The sequence below is a fragment of the Lacerta agilis genome, chromosome 1 (genome assembly GCF_009819535.1).
Source record: "Lacerta agilis isolate rLacAgi1 chromosome 1, rLacAgi1.pri, whole genome shotgun sequence".
Lineage (NCBI taxonomy): Eukaryota > Metazoa > Chordata > Lepidosauria > Squamata > Lacertidae > Lacerta > Lacerta agilis.
Window position 1 is genome coordinate 122,778,346 of NC_046312.1, and position 12,208 is coordinate 122,790,553.

The 12,208-nt window shown below is 41.7% G+C and overlaps 1 protein-coding gene across 2 annotated transcripts in view; it reads left to right on the forward strand.

Moving 5' to 3' along the window:
- Positions 1 to 1,331: 1,331 nt before the first annotated feature.
- Positions 1,332 to 12,208, forward strand: part of LOC117058297 (aldehyde oxidase 4-like) — a 72,619-nt gene continuing 61,742 nt past the window's right edge. The window contains exons 1-5 of one of the 2 annotated variants that reach the window (XM_033169388.1): positions 1,332 to 1,404; positions 4,079 to 4,136; positions 7,780 to 7,876; positions 9,301 to 9,409; positions 11,986 to 12,112. In XM_033169388.1, coding sequence (XP_033025279.1) covers positions 7,839 to 7,876; positions 9,301 to 9,409; positions 11,986 to 12,112 — 274 coding nt within the window. In that variant the 5' untranslated portion in view covers positions 1,332 to 1,404; positions 4,079 to 4,136; positions 7,780 to 7,838. Of the gene's footprint in view, positions 1,405 to 1,815; positions 1,948 to 4,078; positions 4,137 to 7,779; positions 7,877 to 9,300; positions 9,410 to 11,985; positions 12,113 to 12,208 lie in introns of those variants that run through there. The other variant, XM_033169380.1, reaches the window with a different exon arrangement.

Sequence of the window (12,208 nt, forward strand, 5' to 3'; positions counted from 1 at the left end):
ACTGGAAAATGTAGGGTTGCAATTACTTGATGTGATGTACTAGAATTCCCACACAAATCAGTATCAACTAATGGTGTGTAACCTCAAGAAATTTTGTGCAAACAAATCAAAATGAATGATAACCTGGTCATCTGTAAGTACCCTAAGTCTGGGAAATGTTTGCTGGTTTAATCAAGCTTGTTAAGGTTATGTGATCACTATAACGGTTGAACAAAAGGTCCCATTCTGTTTTAGTGTGCACAGATGTACCTCGGATTCATATTACCTAAATAAACTTTGCAAGCTTCCATTTTTGATCTTTTACTTGAAACCGCCCACAAGTTTTTGGCATGTTAAGCAGAGGGTGGTTTATAGAGTCAAATGTTTTGGAGGAGGGATGAAATATGCAATGTTGATACCTTTTCCCATCTCGGTCAACCCTGATCCTACCGTGGTTATAATCCCAGGAACCAATCAACATGGATAGGTAGTTTCAAGTCAAAAAATTGGGGAGGCTAGCTGTTGTGGACAGGGTTGCACTGCCTTTGAAGGAACAGGTGCGTAACCTGGAAGGGCTCCTAGAGCTGTCTTTGGAGGATCAAGTGGCCTCCACAAGCAGTGCCTTTTACTATCTCTGGCTGGTTTGCCAGCTATTGCCATCCCTGGACATGGAGAGCCTTGCCACAGTGATCCAAACACTGCTGGTAACAGGGCTGTAGCTAGGGGGTGGTGAGGTGGGCCCCTGCCAGGGGTGCAGGCGGGGGGGGGAGCGCAAAATCAGCTGCCAAGAGCCTCCACCAGCCAGCACTCCCTGCCGGCCAAGCAGGACAGGGAAGAGGGCCTGCACCAATTTCAAAGCCTGCCTACTCCGGAATCACTTCTGCCCCCCCCCTTCGCACACCCTCCCTCAAGGGTACCAACTTGAATAAAATATATTGGGAGGGGGCAGGTAAGCACCGCCCTGTATAATCGACCACAAGACAGAGCATACAGACACTTTGAATGGCAATGCCCATTAACGGGGGGGGGGGCCTCAAATACTTTAGGGGGGGTGAATGAACCTTGGCCTCAAAGAGTTGGCTCCCATGCCCTTCCTATTAAAGTGGGGTGCTCCCCACTTTATGCGATTTCACTTACACAGGCAGGGGCCCGGAACGTAACCTGTGCGTAAGTGGGGAGACTATATACCGTCATCTAGGTCAGCTTTCCCCATCTTGGTGTCCTTCTATCAGAACTCATTTCAAAAAAGAATTCACTACAAGGTGAAGTGCGTGAGGGATTGAAGGGTGGGGGTGTTGGAGGAGAGGCAGAAAGAAGAGCTATTTTGTTTGTGGCTAGGGGGTTGGGGCCTGGACACCTGACAGAATTCCTGTTCCTGTACTGACTTGCACATTTGTCAAGATCTGCCAGTCTTGCCATCCTTAGGTAAGGCCCACTTCTATGGCAAGGTGAGGGAAGAGCCTTCTCATTAGTGGCACTCCACCTTTCGAACACCTTTCCCTCTGAAATTCCGCTGGCATCTCCTCTTTTGACCTTTCAGTGCCCTGTTCAATTGAAAAGGGAGACCAGTACAGAAAGGCATACTTGCTTAGGAGGATTACAATGGTTTCTGTGTCAACCAGTTCTTTTGCTTTTTTAAAACAAAACCTTAGGTATAAAAGCACCTGCCACCTGCAAGAAACCTTAATTTATTACAACCATGCATCAAATTCATGATTAGAGAGGAAGAAAAGCAACCCTACAGAGCTCTTCCAACCAATTCCACTCTGGCTCCTCCTCTTTGCCTATATAATTTGTTGCTCGGTTCTGGGCGACACAGACCAAAGTGGCGGTGGAAGCAACTGTAGAATCTTTATTTTTTTGTCCTGGTGCTTAATATCTGACAGCTTTCAAGGTGTGCTTTCATATAGGAGAATGGCTAATCCCCAACAATCGAATGAGCTCATTTTTTTTGTGAACGGAAGGAAGGTAAGGATTTCTTTTAGCACTTTAGTGTTTTTTAAGGTGGGGGGGAGGACAAGGGGCACATTCTTGTATCTACAAAGAAGATTAAAAATGTTCTCTAGATGTTATTCATCTTACAAATTACACATCTTTTCCCTGCAATCTTCTGTCATTTCAATGTCACTGTTTACAAGTTGAGACTTTCTTTCTCTATCTCATTGACCATCATTGACTGGGATTGTCAACTACCGGTATGTTTATTTCACATTACTAAATTAAACTTTGCAGACACTTCCTCTAGTGTTTGAATGCCTAGGTCTTACGGAAATGAATGAGGATGGAGCAACAGCTGTCAGAGCAATGCTGTTGGAAATGGATTAAGCTATTATTATAGCTATAAGCTATAGTAATTGGTTGTAATACCCTATCACCAAATTTTTAAAAATGAAAATACGGCATGAGTTAACTGTGAGTAACCTACAACAATATGAAATAAAAATAAAATAAAAAATTCCTTCCAGTAGCACCTGAGAGACCAACTAAGTTTGTTCTTGGTATGAGCTTTCGTGTGCATGCACACGAAAGCTCATATCAAGAACAAACTTAGTTGGTCTCTCAAGTGCTACTGGAAGGAATTTTTTATTTTATTTTGTTTTGACTATGGCAGACCAACACAGCACCTACCTGTAACTGAAATAAAAAGGACATTCAATGAAAGGTTCCCTAATGAAATATAATCAAATAACATTAATATCCCTTCCTGCTAAAAAAAAAAGAGGTATGCATGCAATTTAACACTTAAAATGCACCCATGTTTCAGTTACAGGTAGGTAGCCGTGTTGGTCTGCTATAGTCGAAACAAAATAAAAAATAAAAAAATTCCTTCCAGTAGCACCTTAGAGACCAACTAAGTTTGTTCTTCGTATAAGCTTTCGTGTGCATGCACACTTCTTCAGATACACTGAAACAGAAGTCACCAGACCTTTATATATAAGGTGCTATTGGAAGGAACTTTTTTATTTTTTATTTTGTTTCGAATGCACCGATGTGTTTACTTTAACGTGTTTTCTCCACTTGAGAACAAAGAAAATAAAACATCTCCATTTATGGATATTTCATCCAGAGAGGACGAGGAAATGATTAAAATACGTGTGTCATGTTTCTTAGCAACTTGAATTCTGCAGTTATTTCAAATAGGAAGAAAACAACTGCATGAACTAATTGTGCTTTGTATACTTTCAACTATAAGTCTCGTATGATATAACTATAAGAGAGGCACTTTGATTTCTGTGGGAGAAAGTTAAGCACATTTGAAACTGTCCTATTGTAATCGGCAGTGTTTAAAAGCGGTTACTTGGCTAGGTTGTGCCCTCCTTTTATATTTATTCTTATCAGAAGAGGAAAATAGTGGGTGGTATTCAGCTAACATTTAAGTTTAATAATTTTAACATCTGGAGGGCTGAAGGTTCCCTTCAGCTGCTATAAAATATTGTTGCATGCCAGCCCAATCTCTGAGCAGTGTGAGATTCCAGGGGTTCGGAGCACTTACCCAGGGTTCGTGTTTCCTTTTGGAAAGTTCTCCCCAAAATAGTTCCCATCATAAATCAAGGCATAAATCAAGATTTCAAAAGATGCGATGGGAGCACTCTGGATGCAGAGTAAATGCCTGGAACGCCATCAGCCCAAGTAGCTGAACTCAAGTTCCTGTTTCCCTGTGGTGTGATAAGACCTGCATTCTTGGATCTGAATAAAAGAAACTGAAGAAAAGCAGCATGTGATATTAATTCCTCTCATCAAAAGCGTAGGCAATCCTCTTAAGGTGTATTTTTAGGTTTCTCTGGACTCTTCCTTTCCTTTTAGGTTTCTCTGGACTCTTCCTCTTTCCTGAGAGCCAGTGTGGTGTAATGGTTAAGAGCGGTAGACTCGTTATCTGGGGAACCGGGTTCGCGTCTCCGCTCCTCCACATGCAGCTGCTGGGTGACCTTGGGCCAGTCACACTTCTCTGAAGTCTCTCAGCCTCACTCACCTCACAGGGTGTTTGTTGTGGGGGAGGAAGGGAAAGGAGAATGATAGCCGCTTTGAGACTCCTTCGGGTAGTGAAAAGCGGGATATCAAATCCAAACTCTTCTTCTTCTTCTTCTTCTTTCTAATGCAGGTGATAGAGAAATGTGCTGATCCTGAAGAACTGCTGCTTAATTACCTGAGAAAGGGGCGTATCCTTTTAAAGCTCTTGCGTTGCATAACTATTCTGTTACCGATTAGAAAAGTTTCTTGAGACGTATCCTGGGGGTCCCAAGTTCAATCAAGTATAGTTATAGGTAAAGGTATAGAAGTAGTACTATAAAATACTGGTTGTGTTGCCATTTTTGTTGCCAACCTTCGACTCTGCAGTCTGACTTAGGGACTCTTCTAAATCCAGAAGGTTCCAACTCTTACATAGCAAAATCAGATCTATTGGTATTGACTTGGAACCCTTGTATAATTCAAGTGAGCAATGTATTTATCGCAATATTCAAACCAGATTAAGGGACATTGAAAAACAAAACATTGAGTCAGCTGTAAATATAATATGCTCCCCCAAGTTCTGTGGTTTAAATACAACAGATAACAGGGTCACCTACATCTAAAAATTAATAATTCCAGTCCAACACAGGGCCTTTATGTTAGCCCAACTGAACATTTCCCCTTCAGCTTTTGTCAAGGGCAGAAATGATAGCCATTGCGGATGTTCTTTGAATATGCTGGACACTGCAGAACATATTCTTTTCTACTCTCCAGTGTACAACCAGCTACACAAACACGTGCCAAAATTACATTTTCTGTGAAAAAATCTTATACTTTGGCAACAGGTTTCTTAGGGTTTGTTTTGTTTTTTTGTTTTTTACAAGTCCTAGTCTAGAAGCACCCTATTCCACAATTCAATTTTACATGCATTGGAAAGATAAATAGATATTTTAGAACTAGAAGCTTACTGAAACTTCGTGTTCAACATAAAGTGTGGAATCACAAAGGTTCAGCTGCTAGAATGTCCATCCTTCTAATGTTTTTGGTTTTAGTAATCTCGCTAGAGCATGGGTAGGCAAACTAAGGCCCGGGGCCCAGATCCGGCCCAATCGGCTTCTAAATCCGGCCCACAGACAGTCTGGGAATCAGCGTGTTTTTACATGAGTAGAATGTGTCCTTTTATTTAAAACGCATCTCTTGGTTATTTGTGGGGCCTGCCTGGTGTTTTTACATGAGTAGAATGTGTCCTTTTATTTAAAACGCATCTCTGGGTTATTTGTGAGGCCTGCCTGGTATTTTTACATGAGTAGAATGTGTGCTTTTATTTAAAATGCATCTTTGGGTTATTTGTGGGGCATAGGAATTCATTCATTCCCCCCCCAAAAAAAATAGTCCAGCCCCCCACAAGGTCTGAGGGACAGTACACCAGCCCCCTGCTGAAAAAGTTTTCTGACCCCTGCTCTTCTACATAATTGAAAAGTTTGCAAATAATATTTTACCAGGACTTGGAAACACTCTGGGGCGTAAGATATTGCAAAGCAAAAGTCAATTATAAAGTGAGATTAATTCTCTGCAGTCATAAATTTTAATGGAGCAAGCCTGTTTTTCTTGTTAGGACAGTTATTCACAGAAAATCAGCATAAAGAATCAGCAGAAGTGTTAACACTTTCAGTAATTACCCCATGAATGGAAATAGTTCCAGGCAGGAGCAACATCCTCTTGCTCCCCCTCAGTTGAAATGGGAAGCTGCTGTGTAGCCTCGCTTACAAGGGTTTTGTGATTCTGCCACCCAAAGCAGCTGCTTCAGTTTGTCTCATGGGAGGGCAGGCCCTAGTTGCAAAGGATGGGCTACTTGGGCAAAATATCTGCAATTTTCATACTGATATTCTGGTGGTGCCCTGCTATGGATGCTTTCTCTAGCTAAGGTAAATTTGCATCCACAAGGAGGAGGAGCATCTCTTGGATGCTGCATTCTCTACTGCATTCTCCCTCCTGGCTTTTCAAAAGCAAGGACTTCTGGTTTGCACATAACATTAAACTGTGGTTTATTAAACCACGGTTTAAAGTTATGGGTGAAACCAGTCTAGTAGCTTAACTATGGTTTGTTGTTGACTTACAAACCTAGGTTTGTTTCAATTATGGTTTGACATTATATGCGAACCAAGCACCCTTTCTTAAACGTGATTTGTTGATTGCCTCGGTCCAGCCAATCACTAAACTACAAAGGCACATGACATGCCACATGAAACAAACCAAACTTTGGAGAAAGCAGTTTGGTTGCTGTGGGGCAACTTTTGGTTAACTAATGATTTTTTTAAACAAACCATGGTTTAGTGTTATATGCAAACCAGTCTTATTCTGCCAAACCTTTAGGGAGCTCCTTTTTGGCCTTACACACACACACATGTGTGTGTGTGTGTGTGTGAAACTCGAAAAATTAGAATATCGTGGAAAAGTCCATTTAAGTAAGCAATTGTTTTCATTAGCTACTGGAGTTTAATATATGAGATAGACTCATGACATGCAAAGCGAGGTATGTCAAGCCTTTGCTTGTTATAATTGTGGTGATTATGGCGTACAGCTGATGAAAACCCCAAAGTTGAAATTGTTAATTTGGGGTTCTCACCAGCTGTACGCCATAATCATCACAATTATAACAAATAAAGGCTTGACATATCTCGCTTTGCATGTCATGAGTCTATCTCATATATTAGTTTCACCTTTTAAGTTGAATTACTGAAAGAAATGAACCTTTCCATGATATTCTAATTTTTCAAGTTTCACCTGTATATATGAATGATGTCTTAAATATTCATATTTTATTATCCCAAAGTTGTCTTTGGTATGAATTTTATATTTGTCAGCTCACTTGAGAATCCATTCGATGGAAAGGCAAGATACAAATACATTAATGTTAACAGTGTCATCCTACAGATCCATTCTGATTTAAATGCCAGTGGGGCTTATTCCAAAGAAAGCATATAGGACTGCAGCCTGAATGAAGTACCATCTTGCTTAAGCCAAAACACCAACTGCAAATTGAAAGGTCATAAGAATGTGGAAGCAAAAAGTACAAATGGATAGCTCAAATATTGCAAAAGATACATACGGTAAATATGAATTTCAGTAGAAACCACAACAGAGCAAGAGTTACAGCACAATTCTATGCATATTTACTACTAAGTAAGTCCCACTCTCAGGTCAGTGCATAGTACTTCAGTCTTAGGCTCCATTTGCACAATACATTTGAAGTAGGATCATGCCTCTTTAACCAGTCATGGCTTCCCCCAAGGAATCATGGGAACTGTAGTTTTTTAGAGTGCTGAGAATTGTTAAGGGACCCCTATTTCCCTCCAAAAAAATAATAATACAGAGGGAACCCTATTTAAGGGACCCCTATTTCCCCTCAAAAACCTACAGTTCTCTGGGAAGAGGGATTGTTAACCCACTCTGGGAACTGTAGTTCTCTGAGGGAAATAGGAGTCTCCTAACAATTCTCAGCACCCTTAACAAACTACAGTTCCCAGGATCCTTTGGGGGAAGCCATGACAGTTTAAAGTGGTACAATACTGCTTTAAATGTATAGTGCAGATGTGGTCTTTGGCTACATAAAAAGTTAAATTAAAAATATTCATTAAAATGTAGGATTTTTTTTAATATAAAAAATGCCTTCTCAGACTTAGCTACCATCTTGATAAAGTACCTTCTCTTCATTTATTTTCTTTCTCCTCCACCCCATAAAGGAAATAAAAAGTAATGTGAAAGACGTCGTGCGGGGGGTGGGGTGGGGAATCCAGATATTAAACAAGGAGTCAGCACTTATTTTCCTTGACCCTCCACTGTAACTATAAGTCTGCCTCACAGGAACGAAGTATGGCTGTGGAATTGGAGGCTGTGGGGCTTGCACAGTGATGATATCGACATACAACCCAGACACCAAGAAGATACGGTATCCTTAAGGAAGGGAAAGGTGCTTCATGCAGATAACTGCACCAAAACTTGATGTCATTAAAAAAAAAAAATCACTTGCCATATATGGCTTGCTTTCCCACAAATAATCCCAGGAATTGTTGTTTGCTCTGACGGCTGAGAGGAGCATCTGTCAGAAATGTGCAAAAAAGACCTGCTGAATTACTAGAGCAGGCATCCCCAAACTCGGCCCTCCAGATGTTTTGGGACTACAGTTCCCTGACCACTGGTCCTGTTAGTTAGGGATGATGGGAGTTGTAGTCCCAAAACATCTGGAGGGCCGAGTTTTGGGATGCCTGACCTAGAGGCTGTCTGCCTCCATTTAAACTTGCTTCAGACTCCATTTTGCCTCCATTTTAACTTGCTTCAGACTTGACAGTGGTACCGACAGGGGACAGGGAAGGGAGCAGGGAGTGATGAGGGGCAAACTCTGAGGGGAAGAGGAGCATTGGTGGCCATGAAGGGTTAAGGGGCCTGCATGGCGGAATTTTTCTCCTCAGAGCATCAAGGCACTGCTCAACTAGGCTGCTGCCGTGGACAGAATCTAACTGTTCCCCCACTCGAGTTCTTGAGGGGTGGTTGCGGTCCCTCCTCAGCGCTTTACCTGTGCACACGCTGTACCTTTAAAACACATTCAAGGCACCTTGTTTCCCTCAAAGAATTCTGGGCCCTGTAGTTTGTTAAGGACGGTGGTGAATTACAACTCTGTGAGAGGTAAACTACAGTGCCCAGAATCCTTTGAGGTAAACAATGTGTTTTGAATGTACTTCAAAGTTAAAGGGTGCACATGGCTTCAGGGGTCCTCAGTTTGGGTGTTGGGCCCCCAGATGTTGTTGGACTAGAACTTCCATCATCCATGCTGACTGAGGATGATGGAATTGTAGTCTACTAACACCCAGGGGCACCCAAGGTTGAAGAAGACCAGCTCTAGAGAGCCAGTGTGGTGTAGCGGTTAAGAGCAGAGGACTTGTAATCTGGTGAACCGGGTTCAGTTCCCTGCTCCTCCACATGCAGCTGCTGGGTGACCTTGGGCTAGTCACACTTCTCTGAAGTCTCTCAGCCCCACTCACCTCACAGAGTGTTTGTTGTGGGGGAGGAAGGGAAAGGAGAATGTTAGCCGCTTTGAGACTCCTTCGGGTAGTGATAAAGCAGGATATCAAATCCAAAAAACACCCAAAAAACTACCTGGCTGTCACTCCTTCCGATTGATATACATAGGTTAATGGAGAATGCAGTTTGGGAAAGAATGGGTAGTTCTGGGGTGGGGAGCAACCATTTCGAGTTCTGGTGTCCACTGCTGCATATTGGATTGTGCTAGCCCTGAGATAATCTGTGGCTAAAAATGGCCCTAGTGGGTTGGAAAAACCTGGTTTAGTCTTCAAAATTCTCCTTCACAATTCAAAGACATTATCCAGCCAACTCGTGCCTACTTCCATTATGCCTGTTGTATGGCGCTGCAGTAACTACCGTGGAAGGAGTTGGAAGTACGAAAACCAAGCTCCATCCCATTCAGGTGAGAGTAAAATAAGAGATGTTGCCCAAGTTCACTTTGCCCGAGTTTCAGAATATATAAAAAGCCTGGTGGTCTGTAATGCTTGCCTCCGGTCCAAGGCAAGCATTGCAGCCCCATTGTTCTTCTTGGGCCATCTGACTGGGTTCCTCCAGCCACTCTGGACAGGTTCCAACAAATTAAAACACATCCCTACTGTCTCATCTCTCACCCATCCTCGCTTTCCCTCTCCCCTTATCCGGCTGTTGGCGTTACGGCCTTCCTTCCCTCCCACCCTCCTTCCATTGGCATGTGTGCCAGCAACCCTGGGTAAATTGCATTTCCCTGCCAAAAAGGGGGGGGGAGGAAGTGGACTGTGAAAGACTGTGGAAAAATGGTATGAAATTTACTGCGTGTAATGTTTTGAAAGAGAACATGCTACAGATGATGTATAGATGGTATTTAACACCTGTGAAATTGGCAAAAATGCATTATGCAGCTGATAATAAGTGTTGGAAGTGTAAAGAAAAAGAAGGCACCTTTTCCCACATGTGGTGGACATGCCCCAAGATAAAAGACTTCTGGGGGGAAATTTACAATGAACTTGAAAAAAGGTGTTTAAAAACACTTTTACTAAAAAGCCAGAAGCCTTTTTGCTTGGAATTGTAGGAGATGAGATCCCAAGGAAGGATGGTGCATTCTTTTTGTATGCCACAACAGCAGCTAGATTGTTAATAGCCAAGTACTGGAAAACACAAGATGTTCCTACGATAAATGAATGGCAAATGAAAATGCTTGAATATATGGAACTTGCCGAGATGACTGGAAGGATCCGCGACCAGAAAGACGAGAAAGTAGAAGAAGATTGGAAGAAAATTAAAGAGTATTTGAAGAAATGTTGCAACATATAGAATACCCTTATGGAAGTACAGTTAGGTTATCGGTAACTTACATAGCTTGATGCTTTGCAAATTATTGATTCTATTATTACTTGAGATTTAAATGTTTAGAAAAAGAACCTGCTACACGAGAGAAATGCATGCACAATGAAGCTCAGAGGAGGGGGTTGGGGGAAGTCACCATACAATGGAAAATTCCAATGTAATGATTTGTGAAATGTATGTGTTTTGTCTGTATGTCTTGTTTTTTGTTTTTGTTTTTTGATGTTCTGTTGTTCTCTTATTTAAAAAAATACATGTAATAAACATTATTTTTAAAAGGGGGGGAAGGAAGAAGAAATCTGCTGCTGTAATAATATCTGCCACAGCAACCAAAATAGAAAATAGGCAGAGGCGCAGGAAGGTCAGGTGGTACCTGGTGCAGAAAATTTACTGTCAACCCCCCCATTTATCCCCCCGCCCCCGCAAAAATGGTTTTACATTATTTCATATTTTCTTACAAAGGAATAATAACAAGTAATAATAATTTTAAAAAAACTTTTACTTATATCCTGCCCTCCCCGGCCGAAGTTGGGCTCAGGGTGGCTAACATCAGATACATAACATTGGTATAAAATCAAACAATAATTAAATTACCTCCTAAAAACATCTCAAAATCAAATTAAAGTCTAATTAGATGGCTTTACACAGGGTTAGGGTTGGGAACAGTAAGTGCTCCACTGAACTGAAATTTCAGCCTTCACGACATAGGAAAACAGCCAAGTGAACAGCTATTTTGGTGGAGGAGGGTCAAGATATTAACCGATATGCATGAAATTTCATATATAGCTATATAATCCCTAGTATAGTAAGATAAGACCTTTGGAGCAGGCATTTTTTAAAAAAAGTTTTTTATGAACCGCCCTAGTAGGGCAGTAATTGTCCCTTGATAATTTGTCACCCCCTCCATTATGGAACATGGGGTGGACTGCCCCCTTGCTACGCCCCTGAAAATAGGAGATGGAACTTGGGAAATGATTGGGACCCTGTTATGGTGTCAATGACATCACCAAGAGTATGGCAGGATCTGAAACAGATTGCAACCGAGCTGCTTTCTTCTTCCTTTTATTATTATTATTATTAGTAGTAGTAGTAGTAGTAGTAGTAGTAGTAACAGTAGTTGTCATGGTGTCAGTAGTGGAGCCAAATTATGAATCAAGCTTTCGAGAACGGATCACCCATTTCTAGAACTTCTTTCTTTTTCTTTCTGGCCTGTGACCATGTCTGGGACGTTGCCAGCTTGGTCACTGGCCCTCCTCCAAAAATGTTGCCAGCTAGCTACAGGTAGCATGGATATAGAAGGATGGGAAACGCTTTTGCTTAATCCTTGTATAGCAGGCCGCTGTCAAATGGTGCCACCCACTTTTAATGAGACTTAATGCTTCTGATTCAGCGAATTTTAATGGGGTGGGGGACAGAGTTTTTTAGCAGCAGCCAGGACAGAGTGCCCCATGTCAAAGAACGATAGTTACACATCAAAACTTCTCCTGTTGCTTCTGCCCATAGCTACAGCCATGAATTTGGGCACAAGATGCATTTTTTAAGTAACTGTTTACTGAGTAATAGTAATGATAAGAGGGCAAAGGAGAAGGTAGGGTGATACTCTAGAAGTCGATGTTTCTTTGTATGCACCATCCATTTAGATATGTATTATCATTCCAGGAAAGGCTTGCAAAGTGCCACGGCTCTCAGTGTGGCTTCTGCACTCCTGGGATGGTGATGTCTATGTATTCGCTCTTAAGAAATAACCCCGAACCTACCATGGATCAGATAACTGCGTGTCTGGATGGTAGGCTGGCTTTCTCAAAATATCCCCCCTCCCCCCAAAAAAACCAACCCTGATATATAAAAATAGTTGTTGTTTTTATTTGAATGTCTTGTACAA